Below are 26,357 nucleotides of genomic sequence, written 5' to 3'. Positions count from 1 at the left end.
GCATGCGCGAAGCACTCTGCACTTTGTGAATGGCCCAGCGGCGGAGGGAAGAGGGCAAATAAATAAGCAGAGCTTCCCCTTTTTGGGTGGAGCTCTGTTTTAAGCCATGTAGAGGGCATGGTTGCCCATAGGCAGCCCCTCCAGTACTGGTGGCGGAAGGTCGACTCTTTACTTAAAGTAAGGACTGCGTATGTGGAAAACAGTAGGTGCTAAAAGCAGAACCTATAAAATCCAGATTTAATTTTATTCAGTCTTGTATTGTAAAAATTCAAAGCATTTCAGGGGTTCAAATGGTCCCCTTTCATCAGGGTTGGTAGAGTTGAACAAAACACTTACCTGACTGATAAAATTGAAGGGATCCTGAGAGGTAATTTAGTATGAATGCTCCACCAATTGTACTCATTTTACCTTTTGGGATCCTTCCAGTTTTATCCGTCTAGTACAACCGTACCAAGCCCTGATGAAGATGGACCCTGTGAGCACTGTAACGTGTTGGCTTTTTATGATAAGAACCTCAATTAAAACTAATGCAAAACCTGGACTTTTTGACACTTTCCCCCTTGTATATCCAGTATCCAAGAATAGGAGTAGATAGAAAATATATATTTTTTGACTTTACGATGTTTGTTAGAATTGAGCAGTGGCTCTTATAACTATCCCTTTTTTAAAAGGATAAAGCCAGCTATGGTAACATTGCATTCTACATGGTCATCTTATAGGAAAATGGGCTCAGCTGTATCTAGGACGCTCGGTTTCAGATAAGTGGAGTGTCTGTCTCATCTGGTTCCCTTGATGGTTATAATGTGACAACAAGCCGTTGCTCAGATGCACCTGTCAGCTATCAATTCTATGATAACAGAAAGATTCGGGCTGCCGGCATACAGCTGATCTGTCAGGCGGCTGCTGTGATAGATGCATTAGTGAATACATTGAAGGTGTGTTCGTCTTTTAATTTGTACCTGTCACCTTTATCACACAGTGAAGGGCGCCGTCTTGTGATGTCAAAAAATAAAAATCCAGCTTGCAATCTGGTTTTGAGCTAGGCTAGCTTGAAATGGCTGAAAGTGTGTGTGTGTGTGTGTGTGTGTGTGTGTGTGTGTGTGTGTGTGTGTGTGTGTGTGTGTGTGTGTGTGTGTGTGTGTGTGTGTGTGTGTGTGTGTGTGTGTGGGTGTGTTGTGTGGGTGTGTTGTGTGGGTGTGTTGTGTGGGTGTGTTGTGTGGGTGTGTTGTGTGGGTGTGTTGTGTGGGTGTGTTGTTGTGGGTGTGTTGTTGTGGGTGTGTTGTTGTGGGTGTGTTGTTGTGGGTGTGTTGTTGTGGGTGTGTTGTTTTTTTATTTATTTTTGTTTTGTGTTTATTTTTTATTTTATTTTTTATTTTTTTACTGTTTTTTGTTTTGTTTTTTTAAGGTATGCAGCAAAACCGGACATATCATAGTTGATGATATCCGGTAATAGAAATGTATATAACATGAACAGAGAATTTAATAGATACCAATAAAGTAACGGACAAGGTTCCAGCGCAGCAATGCAAATTGTACATCAACTTTGGGGTGTAGCCTCTACAGCAGCAAATGTATCTTGCGTCGTGGTGGAAGACCTATATAGAAAAACATAATTGACGTGAACATCCCCCAAAAAAATGGCACACACCAGAACCACTATGAGGTGGGGAGCGAAACATAGGTGTTATATGGTGAAGGGTCCCTTGCCCCACCCTCACAGTAGTCTTGCTCAACAATCGGAGCATACCAAGCAATACTTTCTAGAGGGGGGGGGGGTAAACGCCCTAAGTGTCTAGAACAGGGGTCTCAAACTGGTGGCCCTCCAGCTGTTGCGAAACTACAAGTCCCATCATGCCTCTGCCTGTGGGAGCCATGCTTATAACTGTCAGCCTTGCAATGTCTGATGGGACTTGTAGTTTTGCAACAGCTGGAGGGCCACCAGTTTGAGACCACTGGTCTAGAAGAAGGATGAAAAGAGAAGGGAGAATGGGAAGCTTTGGTGGAATTGACAGCGCAAGGCGTCAAGTTCCCATAGGGGGGGAAAAAAAAAAAACTCCATATAAGAGTAGGTCAAATATGGTTACTGCTATCCCTAGCTTCTCGCTTCCACTTCTTCCTGAGACTTTGGAAGGTGAACTCTTAAGTGTTTGCACTGACTGACTTTGTTTTTTTTTTGTTTTTTTTATTTATTTATTTTAGCTATGAATTTCCCCTTGAGCTGTTGAACTTTCCTAACTCTTTATTTTTTCCCAACCGAGGAGTACAGGTGGTTCTAAAGGCAAAACTTTTAATGTATTGAAGCGGAGTTCCACCCAAAAATAAAAGCTCTGCTTATCTGACTCCTCCCCCATGTCAGGTGCCACGTTTGGCACCTGTCAGGAGGGAGCGGGGTTCTTGTGTGGCAGTGGCAGAAACGGAGAGCTGATGGGGAAAATCGGCTGTTGCGCTGGTTTTGCGGGGTCCATTGACAAGCAAGTGTCCTGATATTAAAAGTCAGCAGCTACAGTATTTGTAGCTGCTGACTTTTGACTTTTATTTTCTGAAGGAGGCTGGCCCTTTTCTTTAAAGTTAAAAAAAACTTTTACTAGTTGTTCCCCCTAAATAATTACCTCCTATATGGTTCCAGCGCTGAGCTTGTCTGTGGCCATGGCACCGCTCTAAAACAATACCAGTGGGGCCCAAATGTCAAGATTGGAGTGAACTTAATTTTGCTACATTTCTAGATATCTTTTGCCCTTGGCACAGGGATAAGATAGATTAGACTTTGTGGTTAATTGATGGTGGTCTCCATGTTATGGAGTGCCCAACATGTAGTATAATCTTTTGACTTGTGTGGTCACTGTAAAACTGCTTCAAGAGGTCAGGCCTCTGTGCCATCTGTCTTCTTTACAGGCAGATGTGCAACACTGGCAGAGCGACAGCACTCCTTCCACAGTTCCTGATCCATTGCCAGGTGCCATCCTTCTGTAAATTTTGTTGGATTATTTTGGTGGTGGTGTCATTTCGTTTATATTGGATGCATCTGGGACGTTTTTTTGTCTGGGGGGGCGGGGGGGGAATTGCCTAAGAAATGCAATTTAATGAAAGGAAAATGTCATCAAATATATAGGAACATGGATTAAAGCTATTCTGTGAGCTATCAGGGGCCACTCTGCCAACTTCATTTATGTGCCTCTGAAAGGCCAGGCTGTTAGTTTGAATAGCTTATAACTGTATATAAAAGGTGATCCAAAGGTTCCTGACTGGTAGCTTTCTGGAGCAGCGGTCTCCAAAGTGCGGCCTGTGGGCCGGATGCGGCCCTTTTCTTGCCTTTATCTGGCCCTTGGGGCACTATTCCTCCTGCAGGCCCAAACAGTGGGGCATTTTCTACTCCCACATAAAGTCGAAGAGGCAGTAAAGTGGCCCTAACCAGGAAAAATGGTTACAACTTCTTCTATGGTGCCATCTAGATAGGCCTGCAGAGCCCCTAAAAGTAGCTGGTAACTGTATATAAAAGATGGTTTAGAAATTCTGCACAGCTTTCAGTGACCTCCTGAAGTGACCCTAAACTGCAGTACAGATGGCCTTCTATAGCACCACTATCATACTGGATGGGCCAGTAGAAGAAAACATGCTGAATGAAACCACATTTTAGTTTGCAATAATGACTCCTCAATAAAAAAAAAAAAAAAAAAAAAAAAGCCGGTAATCATTATGCACGTTGATTGGCTGTGCTTAAAGTGTAACTGTCAGAATTGCGTACCTGACAGGTAAGCCCGAGATAGCAGGGGAAGGTCTCCCTTATGGGTCTGGTTCGCGGCCCCTGGTAGGATGGACAGGAGGCATGGGAGCGCAGACGGGTATGAGAGCCTGGCGGCTTGGATGCTGGAGAAGAGGTCCAACGGCCGGGTGCAGACAGGTAGATAGTCTCCAGACAGCAGGATGCTGACAGCAGATACAAAGCAGGAGCTGGTAAGGCAGGACTGGTCACAGGCACGGATGGCAGCTGGCGGGAAGGTGCAGTACAGAGGGTGAGGCAAGTTCAAAGTCCGGGTCACAAGCAGGGTCGGCAACAGGCGGGCAGCACAGTACAGAGGAGGAGAAAGATTCGGGGTCACAGACAGGCCGAGGTCAAGGGCAGGCAGCAGACAGGAAGATCCAAGGGCAAGCCGGGAAAACAGGAGGTCAGAAATTCAAGCAAGGTCACGGGTACTAAGGCACTGGGAGCTGCAGATCGGACAGCACCGAGCACACCGCGGGGGTCACCTAAGTAGGCTGCCTGGCGCCAAGTGACATGCGGGCGCCCGCACTGGCGCATAAGTGCGCACACGGCGCCTCACAGAGCGCCCAGCGACATGTCCGTTACGGGCATTTCTCTGACAGTAACTCCCCAATTTTTGTTGAGAAGAAAAAAAAAATTCCCCCTGGGTGTTGTACATTGCAGGGATTTTAGCATTTGCTGCAGATCCCCCCCCCCCCCCCCCCCCACCTTTTTCTGCTCCTGAAGAAATAACAATTTGTTTCGCCATGTCCTTTGCAAACTGATTCTTGATGGGAGGGTCTGGTTCATTATGATCGCCTAGTGTATTTTACTTTCAGTGTTTGTAGGTATTTGGAATATTCCTCTTCAGGAGTATTTAACCCTTGGGGGAGTATCTCACAAAACTGAAATTCCTATTGCAAGGGATGCCTACAATTTGACGTTTAGTGCAGACTCCTGGGAAAAATCAACAAGCCAATCACAGAAGCAGGAAATTCCATTCTTGAGGCATACTGTACACCAATGGCGCACAGGACACCACCTCCCAGGTTACCATATTGCTTTGAATTGTGCAGAAAATCACAGTGGCTGCAGATTGGAAAGGAAATGTAATTCTCATTAGATAAAATGACATTACGGCTTTTCTAAATGTTGTCATTTTTGCTATCCTGTTTTTTTATTTTTTATTTTATTTTTTCCTTCTAAAAAGTGAGTTTCTTTTGTTTTTTTGCAGCTACAAAATACAGAGTTGTCACTTTGACATGTGCGCAATAAAAGGGCAGCCATACCTGGCTAAGATTTGCAGTTTGCGAGCGCAGTTTAATATCGCAGTGTTATTAGTGGAGCCTGACCAATTGGCTATCTTAAGAACTACAGGGGTGAAAATCGCCCTGCCATCATTCCTGCCCATCCTAGTGCTCTGATTATAGGTGAACAGTAGTGATGGACGAACTTCCGACGGGACGTTTCGCGAACGCGAAACGCGAACGGGCACAAACGTTCGCGAAAACGACCGTTCGCCGCGGGCTCCATTGACTTCAATGGGAGGCGAATTTCGCAAACCTTTAGGTCGAATTTGCGGCCACGGGGTAATTATTAGGGGGTAGCACGTAGTCCCACCACCTGGACAATAGCATAATACATGTATGAGGTGAATTTGGGATCGATAACTACAAGCATTTTTTTTTTATTTGGGAAATTGTTCTGACAATTCAGGACTATGGAGCTAATGAAGGCAATGGAGGAGAGGGAAGGTCAGGGACCAGGGTAGGCAAACAAGAGGGTGCAGGAGATACAGAGCACTGACAGCAGCACCGTAATACAGAGCACTGACATCAGCACCGTGACATACAGCGCTGACAGCAGCTCCGTGACATACAGCGCTGACAGCAGCTCCGTGACATACAGCGCTGACAGCAGCTCCGTGACATACAGCGCTGACAGCAGCTCCGTGACATACAGCGCTGACAGCAGCTCCGTGACATACAGCGCTGACAGCAGCACCGTGACATACAGCGCTGACAGCAGCTCCGTGACATACAGCGCTGACAGCAGCTCCGTGACATACAGCGCTGACAGCAGCTCCGTGACATACAGCACTGACAGCAGCTCCGTGACATACAGCGCTGACAGCAGCTCCGTGACATACAGCGCTGACAGCAGCACCGTGACATACAGCGCTGACAGCAGCTCCGTGACATACAGCGCTGACAGCAGCTCCGTGACATACAGCGCTGACAGCAGCTCCGTGACATACAGCACTGACAGCAGCTCCGTGACATACAGCGCTGACAGCAGCTCCGTGACATACAGCGCTGACAGCAGCACCGTGACATACAGCGCTGACAGCAGCTCCGTGACATACAGCGCTGACAGCAGCTCCGTGACATACAGCGCTGACAGCAGCTCCGTGACATACAGCGCTGACAGCAGCTCCGTGACATACAGCGCTGACAGCAGCTCCGTGACATACAGCGCTGACAGCAGCTCCGTGACATACAGCGCTGACAGCAGCTCCGTGACATACAGCGCTGACAGCAGCACCGTAAGCAGCCCCAGGAGGAAGTCAGCACAGCACAGGGATGGTGTGATCCCCTCATAATAAGAACCCCCAGGAGGAAGTCAGCACAGCACAGGGATGGTGGGAGCCCCTCATAATAAGAACACCCAGGAGGAAGTCAGCACAGCACAGGGATGGTGGGAACCCCTCATAATAAGCAGCCCCAGTAGAAATATGACACCGCTCAACCTCTTCAAAGAGGAGGGTAGGGGCATATAGTACGGTGTGCTTTTTTGGGTCAGGGAAGTGAGCCAAATGAATTAAGAAGGTCTGTGTGCTTGATTCCAAAAATTGTTTATAGACATATACATGGTCTACTGATCACATGTGTTGAATTCCTCCGAGATCCATGCCTCATTCATTTTTAGAAATGTGAGGTAGTTAACACTGTGGTGAGCTAGGCGAGTACGCTTATCGGTCACAATCCCCCCTGCTGCGCTGAACGTCCTTTCGGACAGGACACTGGATGAGGGGCAAGCCAACAGTTCGATTGCAAATTGGGCAAGCTCTGGCCAGAGGTCAAGCCTGCCCACCCAGTAGTCTAGGGGTTCATCACTCCTCAGAGCGTCCACATCGGCCGTTAACCCAATGTAGTCGGACACCTGACGGTCTAGGCGTTCCCTGATGCTGGATCCGGATGACACCTGTCGATGGGTCGGCTGAAAGAATGACCTCATATCCGAAGTCACCAACACATCTTCAAACCGGCCTCTTCTTGCAGGCGCTGTTGGATTGGTACCCGCAAATCCTTCTCTGGGAGTGGGAATTGCTCCTCTGCCAGCGCACGCAAAAGCAGAATGCAGCATTTCTCGAAGCAAGGCCTGGAAGTGCTGCATTCTGACAGCCCTCTGCGACGGCGGTAACATTTCCGCCATTTTGTGTTTGTACCGGGGGTCTAAGTACGTTGCCACCCAGTACTGGTCCTTGACCCTCATGCTTTTTATACGGGGGTCCCTATTAAAACACTGGAGCATGAAGGCCCCCATTTGCACTAAAGTGGAAGCGGTGTGGTGGCCTGGCTCCTGCTCATCATCCAGGATAATGTCGTCCTCTTCATTCTCCTCTCCCCATCCTCGCACAACAGGGATCCCAGAAAGGTTTAAAGCATGCTCTTCTTGCTCCTGCTCATCCGCCCCGGCACCATCCTCCTCTGACTCCTCATCAGACTCCTGTTGTTGACTTGTCTCAGATAGAGTAGCCCCCCCTGGGAATTCATCCAGCATTGCGACTTCCTCATCTTCCCGCTCCTGCTCCTCCACAGCCTGATCAATGACACGACGCAATGCACGCTCCAGAAAGAAGGCATAAGGTACCATGTCACTGATGGCGCCATGGCTGCGACTGACCAGTTTGGTGATCTCCTCAAATGGCCGCAGAAGTCTGCATGTGTCGCGCATGAGCAGCCACTGGCGCGGTGAAAAAAAACCCAGCTCCCCAGAACCGTTTCTTTCGCAGAGTTCATACAGGTAGACGTTAACTGCACGTTTCTGCTGGAGCAGCCTATCAAGCATATAGAAGGTTGAGTTCCATCGCGTCGGGCAATCGCAAATAAGACGTCTGACCGGCAGATGGTGTCGCCGCTGAATGTCAGCAAGGCGAGCCATGGCCGTGTAAGATCTTCTGAAATGGGCCGAGATTTTCCTTGCCTGCCGCAAGATGTCCTGGACCCCAGGGTATTTGACAAGGAATCGCTGCACGACCAAGTTTAAGACGTGTGCCATGCACGGCACGTGCGTGATTTTGCCCTGTTTCAATGCGCTAAGCAGATTGGCACCGTTGTCACACACCACTTTACCAACTGTCAAATTGAGCGGTGTTAGCCACTCATCTGCCTGTGAACGCAAAGCTGAAAGGAGTGCCGGGCCAGTGTGGCTCTTTGCTTCCAGGCACAACAGACGCAGCACGGCATGGCAACGTCTCACCTGGCATGTGGAATAGGTTCTGGGGAGCTTGGGCGGTGCAGTGGAAGAGACGCTAGCAGCGGAAAAGGAGGAGGCAGCTGAGGAGGAGAGGGAGGAGGATGGAGTAGGAGGAGGAGAAGAAGAGTCAGGCCTGCATGCAATCCGTGGCGGTAAAACCAAATCTACACGGGTGCCACGGGTTACATGCTTGACGGCCGTCAGAAGGTTCACCCAGTGGGCAGTAAAACTGATATACCTTCCCTGCCCGTGTTTGCTAGACCACGTGTCTGTGGTCAGATGTATCTTGGCACCGACACTGTGTGCCAGAGATACATTCACTTGCCGCTGAACATGGCCATATAGCTCTGGGATGCCCTTCTCTGAGAAATACTTCCTTCCTGGGACCTTCCATTGTGGTGTTCCAATGGCCACAAATTTGCGAAAGGCCTCCGAGTCCACCAGTTTATATGGCAGTAGTTGGCGGGCTATGAGTTCTGACAAGCCAGCCGCCAACCGTTGGGCAAGAGGGTTATCCGGCGTCATCATTTTTTTACGCTCAAACATTAGGCCCACGGAAGCCTGCCTTTTTGCAGAAAAATGTGAGCTTGGCGTGATGGAAGGTGGAGTGGAGGACAATTGTGAGGAGAGAGGAGAAGGAGAAGTAGAAGACGAGGCTGGACGGTGAGAGCCTGCAGTGTGGCTTTGTGTGTTCCGTTGCTCCCACTGGGCTCGGTGATGGCTGCTCATGTGCCTTCTTAAGGCGGTCGTCCCTAGGTGAGTATTGGGCTTACCGCGACTAACGCGTTGACTGCAAAGATTGCAGATGGCAACGCTATTGTCAGCAGCGGACACGTTAAAAAAAGCCCACACTGCGGAGCCATGTGCCGGTGTCCTGGGAGCGCCAGATGTGACCGTACATGGTCGATGACTCGCTCCTGATACATTTGCAGTCTGCTTTGTCCCTGCTGTGCAATGTAAGTCATTGCTGCTTCTCCTCCCTATCTGCTGGTCCATATCTCCCTCTGAACTCCCCTCCTCTTCCTCTCTTGTGGGCACCCACGTGACATCACTAGACACGTCATCATCAACGTCACCTTCCCCACCGCTATAAGTAGAGTAGGCAGCAACACCGGGGACCAACCTCCTCCTTGGGCTGATCTGGGTACTGGCGTCAGACTGCTGAGTAGCGCTTGTTGCTACCTCCTCTTCCTGATCCAATACCAAGAGTGGCTGCGCATCAGAAATGTCCTCTTGATATGGATCGGAAAATAATTCCAGTGACTCAAGCGGAAGGTATGTGGTGGTGGTGGTGGTGGTCGTGTTGTTGGTGGTAGTGTCTTTGGGGGTGCACATAGCAGAGAGTGAAGAAGAGGGTGCAGATCGAGAGGATGAGGAGGGTGCAGAAGAGTAAGGCTGAGCGAGCCACTCAACCAAGTCTGGTGCATCCTTTAAAGTAATTGAACGCACCTTCTGCAACTTCCCACTTTGGCTCAAGCCTGTTGCTCCTGCCCTACCCCTACCACCCCTGCGGAAGGGCCTGCCTCTTCCTCTGCATGTCATTTTTTAAATGACCCTGTGACAAAACTCTTAGTCCCTATACCGCTGAAGGACTGCTGCAGTATAGGTGAGCGGTCAGCAGTGGTGCACGTCAACCCTATCTATTGTGGACCTATAGCGGTCCTTACAGAACAGCAGACTGTACCGCACTCAAGCCTATGTACCGTAGCACCCTATACCAAGTTACCAGTCCTTATAAGAACTTTTGTGGACCAAGCAGGTTGTGTATTAGTGTTTAGCAGACTGTACGTCAGTCCCTATACCGCTGAAGGACTGCTGCAGTATAGGGCAGCGGTCAGCAGTGGTGCACGTCAACCCTATCTATTGTGGACCGATAGCGGTCCTTACAGAACAGCAGACTGTACCGCACTCAAGCCTATGTACCGTAGCACCCTATACCAAGTTACCAGTCCTTATAAGAACTTTTGTGGACCAAGCAGGTTGTGTATTAGTGTTTAGCAGACTGTACGTCAGTCCCTATACCGCTGAAGGACTGCTGCAGTATAGGGCAGCGGTCAGCAGTGGTGCACGTCAACCCTATCTATTGTGGACCGATAGCGGTCCTTACAGAACAGCAGACTGTACCGCACTCAAGCCTATGTACCGTAGCACCCTATACCAAGTTACCAGTCCTTATAAGAACTTTTGTGGAACAAGCAGGTTGTGTGTTAGTGATTAGCAGACTGTACGTCAGTCCCTATACCAATGAAGGACTGCTGCAGTATAGGGCAGCGGTCAGCAGTAGTGCACGGCAACCCTATGTATTGTGGACCGATAGCGGTCCTTACAGAACAGCAGACTGTACCGCACTCAAGCCTATGTACCGTAGCACCCTATACCAAGTTACCAGTCCTTATAAGAACTTTTGTGGACCAAGCAGGTTGTGTATTAGTGTTTAGCAGACTGTACGTCAGTCCCTATACCGCTGAAGGACTGCTGCAGTATAGGGCAGCGGTCAGCAGTGGTGCACGTCAACCCTATGTATTGTGGACCGATAGCGGTCCTTACAGAACAGCAGACTGTAACGCACTCAGGCCTATGTACCGTAGCACCCTATACCAAGTTACCAGTCCTTATAAGAACTTTTGTGGACCAAGCAGGTTGTGTGTTAGTGATTAGCAGACTGTACGTCAGTCCCTATACCAATGAAGGACTGCTGCAGTATAGGGCAGCGGTCAGCAGTAGTGCACGGCAACCCTATGTATTGTGGACCGATAGCGGTCCTTACAGAACAGCAGACTGTAACGCACTCAGGCCTATGTACCGTAGCACCCTATACCAAGTTACCAGTCCTTATAAGAACTTTTGTGGACCAAGCAGGTTGTGTGTTAGTGATTAGCAGACTGTACGTCAGTCCCTATACCAATGAAGGACTGCTGCAGTATAGGGCAGCGGTCAGCAGTAGTGCACGGCAACCCTATGTATTGTGGACCGATAGCGGTCCTTACAGAACAGCAGACTGTACTGCACTCAGGCCTATGTACCGTAGCACCCTATACCAAGTTACCAGTCCTTATAAAAACTTTTGTGGACCAAGCAGGTTGTGTGTTAGTGATTAGCAGACTGTACGTCAGTCCCTATACCAATGAAGGACTGCTGCAGTATAGGGCAGCGGTCAGCAGTAGTGCACGGCAACCCTATGTATTGTGGACCGATAGCGGTCCTTACAGAACAGCAGACTGTAACGCACTCAGGCCTATGTACCGTAGCACCCTATACCAAGTTACCAGTCCTTATAAGAACTTTTGTGGACCAAGCAGGTTGTGTGTTAGTGATTAGCAGACTGTACGTCAGTCCCTATACCAATGAAGGACTGCTGCAGTATAGGGCAGCGGTCAGCAGTAGTGCACGGCAACCCTATGTATTGTGGACCGATAGCGGTCCTTACAGAACAGCAGACTGTAACGCACTCAGGCCTATGTACCGTAGCACCCTATACCAAGTTACCAGTCCTTATAAGAACTTTTGTGGACCAAGCAGGTTGTGTGTTAGTGTTTAGCAGACTGTGCGTCAGTCCCTATACCGCTGAAGGACTGCTGCAGTATAGGGCAGCGGTCAGCAGTAGTGCACGGCAACCCTATGTATTGTGGACCGATAGCGGTCCTTACAGAACAGCAGACTGTAACGCACTCAGGCCTATGTACCGTAGCACCCTATACCAAGTTACCAGTCCTTATAAGAACTTTTGTGGACCAAGCAGGTTGTGTGTTAGTGATTAGCAGACTGTACGTCAGTCCCTATACCAATGAAGGACTGCTGCAGTATAGGGCAGCGGTCAGCAGTAGTGCACGGCAACCCTATGTATTGTGGACCGATAGCGGTCCTTACAGAACAGCAGACTGTAACGCACTCAGGCCTATGTACCGTAGCACCCTATACCAAGTTACCAGTCCTTATAAGAACTTTTGTGGACCAAGCAGGTTGTGTGTTAGTGATTAGCAGACTGTACGTCAGTCCCTATACCAATGAAGGACTGCTGCAGTATAGGGCAGCGGTCAGCAGTAGTGCACGGCAACCCTATGTATTGTGGACCGATAGCGGTCCTTACAGAACAGCAGACTGTAACGCACTCAGGCCTATGTACCGTAGCACCCTATACCAAGTTACCAGTCCTTATAAGAACTTTTGTGGACCAAGCAGGTTGTGTATTAGTGTTTAGCAGACTGTGCGTCAGTCCCTATACCGCTGAAGGACTGCTGCAGTATAGGGCAGCGGTCAGCAGTAGTGCACGGCAACCCTATCTATTGTGGACCGATAGCGGTCCTTACAGAACAGCAGACTGTACCGCACCCAAGCCTATGTACCGTAGCACCCTAGACAGACCAAGTTACCAGTCCTTATAAGAACTTTTGTGGAACAAGTGAGTTGTGAATGATTAGCAGACTGCAGCAGAAGGGCAGCAGTCAAGTATAATATTCTTTCTATATTTGGAAGAAAGAATATTATACGTGTACAAGCCTATTACCGTACCACTGATACCAGTCCTGAAAAGAACCTTTGTGGAACTAATAGTAACAGCAAGTCTTTAAAATTATCCTCACTGCCTGACACACTGCTTCCTGCCTGTCCCTATACAAATTGGCAAAAAAGAGTAGGCTGGAACGATTAGCTGGAACAGCTCTTTTGTGGACCTGATAGTAACAGCTAATGATGATGATGATGATGATGATGAAGAAAGACTAATCTGGCTGAGCTGTCCCTAAAATAGCAGCATACAGCGCTCTGTCCCTTTATCTAAACTGACAAAAGAAACTCAGGCTGCTGACCTAACACCTATACCAGTCCTGAAAAGAACTTTTGTGTACCAAATAGCTAGCGTTTTCTCTGTCCCTACTCCACACAGGATCCTTTCCCTACAGTGACAGAAGAAAGAATGTAAAATGGCCACCGGATCGGGTGTATTTATAGGTTAGGGGGAATGTCCAAGTGTCCATGAGCTGTCATGTCTCAATTGGTTGTCCTGTAACACATGATAAACGTGTCACGAAAGGTTAAAGTTCTTGTATACATTAAACACGTAAGTCCGCCGGGGCGAACGACGGAAAAAGGCGTTCGAACCCGCGGACGGCGAAAGTCGGAAATTCGCCGCGAAACGACCGCCGGGCGAACCGTTCGGCCATCACTAGTGAACAGACCTTATAATAAAACGCTATTTACTGCTAGTCCTCAGGGAAGAGCAGAGGTGACTTTTTTAGTTCTAAATGTTATAAAGTAGGGAAAAGGCTTGATGAGAAATTGCCCTTAGCTTTTGTAAAATGCTGATGTATGTTATGTAATTTGTACTCTACCAAAAACATCTCTGCATTTTTTTTTCTTTTTTGATGGCAACTGTTGCTATGTGTTTTTTTATTTTTATCAATAGATGAGCTCATAGGTGGCCTGGGGACAGCTAGCTTACTTCTAAGGAGAGTGTAATGTTGTTTCTGTTATTGTAGGAAACAGCAATATTTAAAGCAGAAGTTTACTGTTAAAAAAAAAAAAAATCATCATAACTATATGATTATTTTTTTTATTTATTTTTAATCATAACTTATTTATTTTAATTTTTTTTTTTTTTGATACAGTAGGGGATGGCAAAAACTTTCAGATTTATCTTTGCCACTGGGGAGAGGTGTGTGTGTTATTTTTATTTTATTTTTTTCCACTTTCTAATTCTGTAGACAGTAAATAGTGTCTGTAACAAGTGGAAAACTCAATTTCAGGGCTTTTTTTATTTATTTTTTTATTTTTTTTTTTATATATATATTCCAATAAAGGATCAAAGGGTTTCCTAATCGGCTGCTTAGGTTGTGAAGATTATTACAATGCATACACTGGACCCCAAAATGTGTTGACCACTTGTTGTGACCCTTACTAAAATCAAGTTGAATCTAGACAAGTGGCAGGCAGTCCATAAGGGGCGCAGGGGCAACGTCCCTCAAAGGTTCCCAAAGCTAGATTGCCAAAGAAGAAAGCTACTGTAACATGTTAAACTGTGTTATATAATTTATTAAAAAATAGAAGCGGTATTTTTATTGTGTGTGTGTGTGTGTGTGTGTGCACTGTGCGGTGCGCCGGACTGTGTGTCTATTAGGCCTGTAAACTTCTGAAATGTGGCTTGAGGCTGAGGCTCTAATTGGCTTTGTGGATAAGAGCATTGCACCCCAAACCCTCCCACTTTATGTTGACTCTTTGATTTCCTGCAAAGGTAAAGCATAATGGGCTACTACGCATCGCATCGCATCGCATCGCATAGTAGTCCATTATGTGTCACTTACCTGACACAGGAGCCAGCGAAGTCACCGCTGTCCCCTGTAGTCCGGCGCATCCATCTTCTCGGTGCGTCTCGCTGCTCCGCCGCTGTCATTCGACGGAGCCGCGATGACGTCACTCCCGCGCATGCGCTCGGGAGCCACCACTCGCGGCATATCGCCGTTGACAGCGGCGTGCTCAGTGCGCCTGCGCGCCGCTGTCCACTGCGCATGCTCTGTAGACAGCGGTGCCTGTCTTTCGGCAAATATCTCCTAAACCGTGTAGGTTTAGGAGATATTTCTTGGACCTACAGGTAAGCCTTAATCTAGGCTTACCTGTAGGTCAAAGTGGTTTGTAAGGGTTTACAACCACTTTAACAAAAAATGTGAGGGGTGTACTCACTTTTGTGAGATGCTGTAAATGTCTAAATATTAAATAAAGATTATTTAATAAAAATTTTTTTTTTTTTTTTTTTTTATACTAGAATGTTTCAAATTTTCTTTTGATACCTTAAAGTCCCAGATCCCTCCCCCTCTTCTTTTTTTATTTTTTATTTTATTTTTTTGTAGTTTTGTTTATCCCTGGTTCTATCCCTTCCTGATCTAAAATGAAGAAGTAAGGGCGCTACTAAAAGGTTTAGCATTTGTTTGGCCATGAAAGCGGCTCAATATTGCTTGAATTGCCTGTAATTTACTTGTCACTTATTGTGCACACATCGTTTTTTTTTTTTTTTTTTTCCCACATTCTTGGCATTAGCATTTGCTAGAATAAGTTCCCAATGCTGGGCTGACATCCACCACAAAGGCTTACAAATGTAGCAATTGTATGTCGTGTATTTTGGTGGTGGACTCAACCCCACCACGTGTGTTTTTTTTGTAATGGTAACATGTGAGTTTTGAAGCCCATAAGATCATATATTCTTGTCTCCGCAGGTTCACTTTGACCAGTTTAAAGAAGCCCTTATAGATGTCCTTTCCAGCACACTGTCCAATAAAGAGAACTGCCCAGAACCAGGTAACCTAGCATGCCTTTTAATCATTGATTTTTTTTTTTATTATTCAAATGTTTTGAGTATGAACATCCAATAGTTCGTGACCGCGGGAGTGAGAACCAGAACCGGTCTTAAAGTGGTGTTGCCACCAAAAAATAAAAAATTGTTTAAAATTCTTAAAAAAGAAAAAAATAATTGGGGGAAAAAAAAATTTTTTTTTTTTTTTTTACTTGCCTCTAAATACCTGTTGCTAGGGGGTCCCTCGTAGTCTGCCTTCTTTATTGCCCGGGCTGGTGACATCACTTCCCCTCGCGCAGCACGATCATCTGGGACCTGTCATGTGTCCCAGATGACTGTGCGGCGTATCGCAGCGCCCTGCGCCGCTCGCACATGCGCAGTGGGTGCCTGGCTGTGAAGCCACAGCCGGGTGCCTACAGTAAGAATGATGGCGCTGTGAGCGGAGCGGGGAACGAGTGGGGGCTTCGTTCCCCCACATCGCTGGACCCTGGGACAGGTAAGTGTCCGATTTTATTAAAAGTCAGCAGCTGCAGTATTTTGTAGCTGCTGACTTTTTATTTTTTTAATTTTTTTAGGGGGCACTGCACTTTAAAGTTTTACTAAACTCACAACGGTAAAATCAGTCTGTATATGCAGTAAAGCATGCTTGTTATACTCACTATGGAATCTAAGGGGTTAATCCTCTGCATTGTGCAAAAAGGCTGTTTGATCCTCTCTTCTCTGATCCTCCCCTTTATCCACCATCCCCAGTCTATTTGCCGATAGACCAGAGCCTTGGGGACACTCTGCACATGCTCAGTTTGGTGTGTATTGCTAGAGTGGGGGTTTTTATTTTATTTTTTCTTTCCTTGGGTGAGTGCATGTAATCGGCACTGTCAAGAGGGTCCTCTTCCTAGAAGCTTTAACCAGACACTGATAGAAGTCACAAGACTGCTGTGTACTGATGAGAAAAGTTATGTAGCAGTTCATATTTGGTAAAACAATTGCATTTCCATGTTCTGTGTACCGTGGGAGACCAGGTATAGTGAATGCAGGCTCCTGGGTTTAGTAACCTCTGAAATTCCGCTTATCCCTATGGCTTGACATACTTTGTTGTGTAATTCGAGGCATCAGATAGAAAATAGTCACAAAAGGAAAAGGGCCACAAAAAGGCTGAGAGGTAACCAGCCTCAGGGACTTTTAACAGTATCGGGTTAGATAGGTCAAACGCATTCCAAAGTAGAAATGTAAAAAGTTAATTTTATTGTAACAACAAAGATAAAAAACATAAAACTGAAGCATATTGGTACATCCAAACATCGAATATATGCATTTTTTCAAACATATGTATATTAAGACGCTACCACTCTCAACATGTTTCACTCAATTAGAGCTTCCTCAGGAGATTGGTGCAGCTTGTTTGTATGCTAAAATAGCAGAAAATAGTAAGAGAGAAAAAAAAGAAAACATCCATTTGGATGCATATTACAGCGAAGAATTAGTGTTTCAAAATGTTAAATATGTATATATGTTTAACATTTTGAAATACTGTAATTTTTTGCTGTGTTTCAAAATGTTAAATGTGTATATATGTTTAACATTTTTAAATACTGTAATTTTTCGCTGTAATATGCATCTAAATGGCTGTTCTTTCTTTTTTTTCCTCTTACTATTTTCTGCTATTTTAGCATACAAACAAGCTGCACCACCAATCTCCTGAGAAAGCTCTAATTGAGTGAAACGTGTTGAGAGTGGTAGCGTCTTAATATATATATGTTTGAATAATGCATATATCCAATGTTTGGATGTACCAATATGCTTCTGTTTTATGTTTTTTAATCTTTGTTAAAATAAAATGAACTTTTTACATTTCTACTTTGGAATGTGTTTGACCTATCTAACCCGATACCATTAAATGTCCCTGAGGCTGGTTACCGCTCAGAGTTTTTGTGCCCCTTTTTTCCTTTTGTGTGTAAATTCTATGTGGAATGTTGGTATCGTTAGTTTGACATTTTCATCTTTGTGTTTTTTCTATATGGAAAATAGTCAGTTCTGCGGTGGTCTCTCTTCAGAGGTCTAATACGCCACCTGCTGAGTCAGGCCCCCCATAGCGCTGCAATCAGTAAAGATGGTTGGAGAGCTGTAGTTCTGACTTGGCAGTGGGCATGTCGGACCTCAGCAGAGATCTCTGCTTCCACATGCAGAGGGTCCCTTTCTGTGCAATACTGGCAGGGTACAGGCTTTTCTACTCGGGTTGTGGCTGCTTTCTTAAAAACCACAAAAAAAAAACCCCAAGGCCCCTTTCACACATGCGGATGATATGTCCGTATTTCATCCATCTGTTTGCGGATGAAATACGGGCATACATTCATCCCTATGGGATAGCGGGTGTCACCCGATTTCATCCGCCTCTGCTACTGTCCGATTCTGCAGACGGAGGAAAATCCTATTTTTCTATCCATCTGCAGAGCGGATCGCATGAACACGGACAGACGGTCCGTTCGCATCCGATCCCCATAGAGGAGAGCGGAGAGCTGACAGGGCGGTCCCCGCACAGTGTGCGGAGACCGCCCTGTCCGCAGCCAGCTCAGTGGGGACAGCGGAGCAATCCCCGCTGAGCGAGCGGATCATCACGGGGCGGATCATTACTGATCCGTCCCGTGTGAAAGGGGCCTTAAAGTAGAAGTGACCTCATCACTGTGCTGCACGTTGTGTGCAGAGAGCAGATATGTGGGAGGGGCCCAGTAGGCTCAACCCACTATAGACTGCCTGCATTAAAGTGGATCTAAACCCAGGATGTCTCCTGGACCACCAGGTATGCTGCCCTAGACTACCAGGCAGCTTCCAATCAGTGCCCTTCCCCAATGACTGCCAGTGCCATCAGTGATGTCTATCAATTCCATTTATCAGTGCCACCCATAAGAGCTTTTCAGTGTCTATCGGTGCCACCCATGAGTTCCCATCGGTGCCGCCTACCATTTCCCATCGTCGGTTTCACCTCATTGGTGCCGCCTTATCAGTGCCCATCAGTGAAGGAAAATTCTCATTTTGATTGTCTTCTCATCCTGGATCACAAACCTTCCTCACTGTGCTGTGTTTTTGCTGCACCGTTGGCACGGTTATATCTTCTTAGTCCTCCATAAAATTATCAGAAATTTGTGCTTAAAGCGGGGTTCCACCCTAAAGTGGATCTTCCGCTCATCGGAACCCTCCCCCCTCCGGTGTCACAATTTGCACCTTTTCAGGGGGGAGGGGGGTGCAGATACCTGTCAGACAGTTATTTACACCCACTTCCGGGCATAGACCCCCACGGGAGTCTATGCCTCTTCCTGTCCCTTCCTGTCCTGACACACACAGGTCCCAGAGACAGCGCGGACAATTCCTATTGCGCTGCACGACTCGCGCATGCGCAGTCGGGAACCGGGAAGTGAAGCCGCAACACTTCACTTCCTGATTCCCTCACCTAGAATGGTGGCGGCAGCAGCCGAGAGCCGAGCGATCGATCGGCCTGGGCTGCCGACATCGCTGGATCCCGGGACAGGTGAGTGTCCATTTTATTAAGTCAGCAGCTGCAGTATTTGTAGCTGCTGGCTTTTAATATATATATTTTTTTTTTCACAGTGAAATCCCTCTTTAAAGTAGAACTATAGGCAATATTTTTTTTTTTTTTTTTTTTTTTTTTTTTTTTTGATAGCGTAAGGGAGGGTTATAGCCCCTGTCAGTCATATTTTTTTTTTTTTTTTTTTTTACTATCCCTGTCCCATTGCAGAGATTCCCCTTCACTTCCTGCCCCATAGCCAAACAGGAAGTGAGAGGAAATCTATGCAAAGTAAGGGAATCCATCCCCCCCTCCTCCGACCTCAGATTTAGTGTCCCCAAAATTGAAAATGTCAGGGCAGGTCTTAAACGGCAAGGGGTGTGTCATTTAAATTGGGGGGGGTGGGGGGGTACACGAGTTTAGTCAGGCCTGGGGCAGCACAAAACCGAACTACAATACTGGCTCCTGCACAGGAAGTCTCACTGAATTACTACACAGATCTGGAAGAAATTCACAAATCGCACCAAGATTCAATAGGATTACAAAAGACTCTTGTTTGTTGATCAGAGTTCAATTTTATTGACCTTTTTTGTTTGTTTTTGTTTGGTTTTGTTTTTGTTTCTATTTCCTTTTTTTTTACATTTTTTTTTGTTTGTTTGGTTTTTTTTTTGTTCTTTTTTTGTTTCCATTTCCTTTTTTTACATATTATTATTTTTTTTTATTTTTTTTTTTGTCATCAGGATAAACGTACATTTAAAAATAAGATGTATGTTTTGTACATCTTGTTGTTTTGGATACAAACCTAGAGGTGTTTTGTGTAGTTATTTGGCTTCCCTATGCAATATCTTGCCAGCGCTGTCTCGATGCTCTCTTGTTACAAGTTTCAGCAGTGCTTTTGTTGACTAATTATTTACTTTGCCAATTAAACGCCTGAGATGTTTGCTCCCTAACAGACTGCTCGTCTCTGTAGTACCTGAGTGTGCTTAGTGTACGTCGGCTGCCCGGCAACTGCTATTCTCCAGTCGCAGTGTATAGCACGCGTCATCCTGTGCTTTTGTTCAGTGAGATAAATGTCAGGGATCAAATTGTTTGCTGTAACACATTAACAGATGCAAAAGTTACACATGCAAATGACATGACCTGTCGCAGCATCACACCACATTACATTTATTAACCAATATACCGTCACTGCATATGGGAGTGGGGGAGTGGGGTATAATATAGTATGTATATGGTGTGTATATATTATTATTCAGGATTTATATAGTGGCAACAGTTTGCGCAGCACTTTACAACATGAAGGCGGACAGTACACTTACAATACAAATCAATACAGGAGGGATCAGAGGGCCCCCTGCTCGTTAGAGCTTACAATCTAGAAGGGAGGGTCAAGTGGAAACAAAAGGTAATAACTGTGGGGGGAGAGCTGATGGAGAAAATGAAAACACAGTTTGTTAGGTGGGGGTGGGGTAGGCTTCTCTGAAGAGAAGGGTTTTCAGGGATTGTCTAAAAGCTCATAAAGTAGGAGATAGATGGACAGATTGGGGTAGGGCATTCCATAGGATTGGAGAGGCTTTGGAAAAGTCCTGGAGGCGAGTATGGGAGGAGGTGATGAGGGAGCTAGAGAGCAGGAGGTCTTGAGAGGAACGATGAGGACGAGTAGGTTGGTATTTAGAGAATAGGCCAGTGATGTAGCTGGGGGCAGAGTTGTGGACGGCTTTGTATGTAGTTGTTAGTATTTTGAATTTAATTCTTTGACCGAGCGGATGCCAGTGGAGGGATTGACAGAGGAGTAGCAGACACTGAGCGATTGGTAAGGTGGATGAGTCTGGCAGTGGCATTCATGATGAATTGAAGAGGTGATAGACTATGTAGAGGTAAGCCAATGAGAAGGGAGTTGCAGTAGTCGAGGCGGGAGATGACCCGCGAGTGAATTAAGAGCTTTGTTGTCTCATTGGTTAGAAAGGGGCGTATTTTGGAGATGTTGCGGAGGTTGAGGCGGCAGGATTTGGACAGCGATTGGACGTGGTGCTTAACCACTTGCCGACCAGCGCACGACGATGTACGTCGACAGAATGGCACGGGCAGGCAAATGGGCGTACATGTACGTCCCTTTAAATTTGCCGCCCTGCCATCGGGAGCGCGCCGCCGCCGGCGCGCTCCCGCGCTGGTCGGGGCCCCCCGTGAGTCCGGTCGTGGGACCTGCGCGGACTCGATCGCCGCGGGCATCCCCGCGATCGTCTCACGGAGCGGCCGAATGGAGAAGTGCAGTTGTAAACAACGTTTCTCTATTCTGCCTAGCAACTAGTGACGCTGATCTCTGCTCCATGTGATTTGGAGCAGAGATCAGTGTTCACTAAATGAAAGCCCAACCCCCCCACAGTTAGTAACACACCCCTAGGAACACTTAACCCCTACACTGCCACCCACTGGTTAACCCCTTCACTGCCAGTGTCATTTACACAGGAATCACTGCATTTATATAGCAGTGATTACTGTATAAATGACAATGGTCCCAAAAATGTGTCAAAAATGTCCGATGGGTCCCCCACAATGTCGCAGTCACAATAAAAATCGTTGATCGCCGCCATTACTAGTAAAAAAAATAATAATAAAAAATTATTAATAAAAATGCTGTAAAACTATCCCTATTTTGTAAACGCTATAACTTTTGCGCAAACCAATCAATCGCTTATTGCGATTTTTTTTTTTTTTTTTTTTTTAACCAAAAATATGTAGAATACGTATCGGCCTAAACTGAGGGAAAAAAATGTTTTTTTATATATTTTTGGGGGATATTTATTATAACAAAAAGTAAAAAATGCGTTTTTTTTCAAAATTGTCGCTCTATTTTTGTTTATAGCGCAAAAAATAAAAACCGCAGGGGTGATCAAATACCACCTAAAGAAAGCTCTATTTGTGGGAAAAAAAGGACGTTAATTTTGTTTGGGAGCCACGTCGCACGACCGCGCAATTGTCAGTTAAAGCGACGCAGTGCCGAATCGCAAAAAGTGGTCTGGTCTTTGACCAGCAAATTGGTCCGGTCTGAAAGTGGTTAAAGGAGCGTTCAGAGTCGAGGACTACACCTAGAACCTTGGCATGTGGGGGATGGGCTTATAGTTGTGTGTGCGTATATGTGTGTGTGTGTATGTATGTATGTATGTATGTATGTATGTATGTATGTATGTATGTATATATATATATAAATTATGTATGTGTGTGTATATATAAAAATACTTTTTTTTATTTTTTTTTATTTTTTACACACACCAAATAAAATTATTATTTTTTTGCAAATACAACAAAATCTGCAAAAACATTGGATTTGTTAGAAATGCAATGCGCTCATAAATTCCCATGTTAGCTGACAACTCAGCTGAACAAAGTCCCAAGCAGTATTCCCAGAGCTGCTGCTCCCATGCTTTCACTGGCCAATCATCTGGATGGGATGTGTTGGCGTGTGTGTGTGTGTGTTGTCATGGACCAAACTTTTTTTTTTTTTTTGCAGGGGTATCTGAACCATAAGACTAACTGAATAGAGTTTTCATAAATCATTTTGGTAAGCAACTTCCAGTTTAGCTGCTCTTTCTGAAGGCCAACTATAGCAGTGGGCTCCAAACTACGGCCCACTACAAGATTTTTAACTAGACCACAGTTCGGGTCAGTGGAATATCTTGAATGTTCACTGATTTTAGGATGAAGGTCAGTAAAGGCTGCCTGTGGTCTCTGATATGGTCTCTGGAACATCTGATGGGCACCATTGATACACTCCACAAATTACTTAATAGGAGCCTCCATGCTTTTCATAGTATAAGCTATTACCGCATCTGGCAATGACAGAAGGATGCCCCTGATGTAAGAAGGGGCAGATCTGATGGGCTCCCTGAGGTAAGGAGGGGCAGATCTGATGGGCTCCCTGAGGTAAGGAGGGGCAGATCTGATGGGCTCCCTGATGTAAGGAGGGGCAGATCTGGTGGGCTCCCTGATGTAAGGAGGGGCAGATCTGGTGGGCTCCCTGATGTAAGGAGGGGCAGATCTGGTGGGCTCCCTGATGTAAGGAGGGGGAGAGCTGGTGGGCATGCAATGTAAGAAGGTGGGACATCTGTTTTTATGGCCCTCAAATATTTGTCAAGTATACCAAGGGGCTATCATAATGAAATGTTTGGAGGCCTGAACTATAGTAACACTGGCGGAAAACGAAGAAATGCTCTCGCTGCTAAATTATGGACATTTTGGTCAAGAGTTTGGTCTAATAATTGGCACCTTTTTATTCCTGCTCTTCTGATGGGGAACATGGTTCCTTGTGCTGAAATGGCCTCTTACATGTAGAATAGGAAGGATTATGTGAACTGGAGCTGGGTTTAGAGCTGCGAGTTCATATAATAAAGGGCCCCACAAAAAGACTGAGGGCCTCTTTCCAGGATCATCTATGAGGCTCTTCGGAACGACACAATTACATTCATATAGGGCATCCTTCAGTAATTGCCATCTGCAGTAATGGCTCATACAATGAAGACGGTGAGGGTCCAATGGAGTTATTTGTGGAGTGTATCAATGGCTTTTGTGCAGAAAAGTACTGTTCTTCCCCAACAAGGTGCTTAATTACATTTATCAACATTAATCCCTTTCACCTGCCTCATCTGTATTGGGGGGGGGGGGGGGGGTGTCACACTGGATTCTTGGGGGAAAATAGATGTACGTAATCCCGAACTGAATGACATTTAGTCTGCTAAAGCAATATGTATCTCAGACCGTTACCATTTTCTCAAAATAAAATACTGGCATTTAACTTTTTCCATAAATTGTTGCATATCCTATTGCTGAACTCCTGCTGCCTTTTTGCTGGAGTTAGAAGCTGATTTGGCTACCATATACACCAGATTTTGCTCTCTTCGGTTTTAGTAAATCCAACCCCTTTGTGTTTGTGGCTTTTGCATCATTACTCAGGATTGGTTACCTGATGGTGTCAACATGCCTGTGCATCCAAAATATGAAAAAAGGTAAGTGGGTACCTCATCCTAAATAGCATAAGCAAAAAAAGGGGGAAGAAGGAGAGAACAGACTATACCGGTACCTGAACAAGATATAACAAACAATTAGTAATACCTTATTTTATTTTTATTTTTTTTGATACAAAGTCCACACTATACACATATAAAATTCATTAAAAAAAAAAAAAAGTTCTAATATACTTTTTGTAGTCAAAATCCTAGATACTGGTTGACGCGTTTCGCCGATGGCTTCCTCAGAACCAGGTAAATATGACTATAGAACTAGAAGGACCAAAAATGGGAGAGCAGAGGTATACAAGTCAAATCCTTCAAGTATAGATTCTAAATATTACACTATATATGTACATTATCAATACATATTCCATCATAATTTTACTAAGAATCAGACTCGCATACGTATAGCCTAAGTCAGGCCAGCCTTGGTCCTTCTAGGTTCTATAGTCATATTTACCTGGTTCTGAGGAAGCCATCGGTGAAACGCGTCAACCAGTATCTGATTTTGACTATAAAAAGTAGATTGGAACATATGTGTTTATTTTATTTTTTTTAATGGATTTTATCCCTTTCCCGCCGAGCGTACGCAGATCTGCGTACTCGGCTTCCGGGGTTATACCGGGATGATGCCCGCACCTGCAGGCATCATCCCGGTACCGTTTTTTGCAGCAGGCGATTGGCTATCCAGGCATAACAACCGATGCGGCTAAAAGCCGCTCGGCTGTTATGCCGGAGGAGCGGGAGGGGACGTCCCCCCCTCCCGCCGCCTCTCGCCGCTGTTACCAGTGCTCCCGCTCGATCGGGAGCACCGATTCGCAATCCGACGCCTCCGGCTGCTGCGGAGGAACTGGAACGAAGCCGTAATCGGCTTCGTTCCAGTCTCCTCATCGTAAACACGGAAGCGACGTCATGACGTCACTTCCCGTTTACTCGGTTGCCAATGGCGCCAGTTTAAAAAAAATATCCGGTATTCAGAATCGCCGTTTTCGGCGATCTGAATACATTGAAGTGTAAAGGAGGGGTGGGGGGTCTTTTAGACCCCCGATCCCTCCATAAAGAGTACCTGTCACCACCTATTACTGTCACAAGGGATGTTTACATTCCTTGTGACAGCAATAAAAGTGATCAATTTATTTTTTTTTTAAACAATTTAGTCATTTAAAAAAAAAAAAAAAAAAAAAAAAATTTTTTAAAGCGCCCGCCGTCCCCGCGAGCTCGCAAAGCAAAGAAAACGCATACGGAAGTCGCGCCCGCGTATGTAAATGGTGTTCAAATCACACATGTGAGGTATCGCCGCGATCGTCAGAGCGAGAGCAATAATTCTAGCACTAGACCTCCTCTGTAACGCTAACCTGGTAACCGTAAAAAAAAATTTAAAGCGCCGCCTATTGAGATTTTTAGGTACCATACTTTGTCGTCAATCTACAAGTGCGCGCAATTATAAAGTGTGACATGTTTGGTATCTATTTACTCGGCGTAACATTATCTTTCACATTACGCAAAAAAATTGGGCTAATTTTACTGTTTTTTTTTTTATCATGAAAGTGTCCCTTTTCCCAAAAAGTTGCGTTTAAAACACCACTGCGCAAATATTGTGTGACATAAAATATTTCAACATTCGCCGTTTTATTCTCTAGAGTCTCTGTTAAAAAAATATATATAATGTTTGGGGGTTCCAAGTAATTTTCTAGCAAAAAATATGGATTTTAACTTGTAAACACCAAATTCAAAAAATAGGCGTAATCATGAAAGGGTTAAATATGTATAGTGTGGACTTTGTATAAATAAAATTAAAAACGTATTACAAATTGTTTGAAATAGCTTGTTCGGGTTCCAACATGCCTGTGTAATGTGTATTGAAAAGGCCACAAGGAGCATGTTGCAGGGTGACAATACAAGTGCAAAACTGGTAGATTGTTGTTACCCCATAACAGGAAATGTCTGAGCAAGGACCATCAAATCGCAACAATTAAATTTATGGCTCCTAAAAGGGTGCTTTCAAGGATCCATGTTGTCGATGGAGGTTGCTTTGCTTAGGGACTACTGTTGTCTCTGTACACCAGACCTGGACATTTTATGGCCGCTGGGCTACATCCAGCTTTTTGGCTGTCTCTGTGGTGGTCGCACCTTTGTGGTTTCAGCAATTTAAGAAGGGTAACGCCACACATTGAGCAACTGCGGTGGGCCATTGGAGGTGGGCAACAAGGACATGATGCAGGCGAGGGCATGTGGGGAGGTGTTGCCAGGTCCCACTCTCCATCCCAAAGGAAAGGGGTGGAGCTTACACCCCTAGGAGTGACATTACATGCCAGGGGGCATATATAACAGTGGCGGGTA

At 45.7% G+C, this 26,357-nt stretch overlaps 1 protein-coding gene across 4 annotated transcripts in view; it reads left to right on the top strand.

The window, feature by feature from the left end:
* The window catches only part of NIN (ninein), a 230,668-nt gene that overhangs the window by 39,984 nt on the left and 164,327 nt on the right, over positions 1 to 26,357 (top strand). For all 4 annotated transcript variants that reach the window (XM_077466782.1, XM_077466784.1, XM_077466783.1 and 1 more), the window contains exon 3: positions 15,421 to 15,502. In XM_077466782.1, coding sequence (XP_077322908.1) covers positions 15,421 to 15,502 — 82 coding nt within the window. The remainder of the gene's footprint in view (positions 1 to 15,420; positions 15,503 to 26,357) is intronic.

The sequence above is a fragment of the Lithobates pipiens genome, unplaced genomic scaffold (assembly GCF_037356315.1).
Source record: "Lithobates pipiens isolate NorthernLeopardFrog02 unplaced genomic scaffold, aLitPip1_a1.2 Scaffold_37, whole genome shotgun sequence".
Lineage (NCBI taxonomy): Eukaryota > Metazoa > Chordata > Amphibia > Anura > Ranidae > Lithobates > Lithobates pipiens.
The sequence above is the reverse complement of the archived record's forward strand: the minus strand, read 5'-3'. Positions and strand labels throughout refer to the sequence as shown.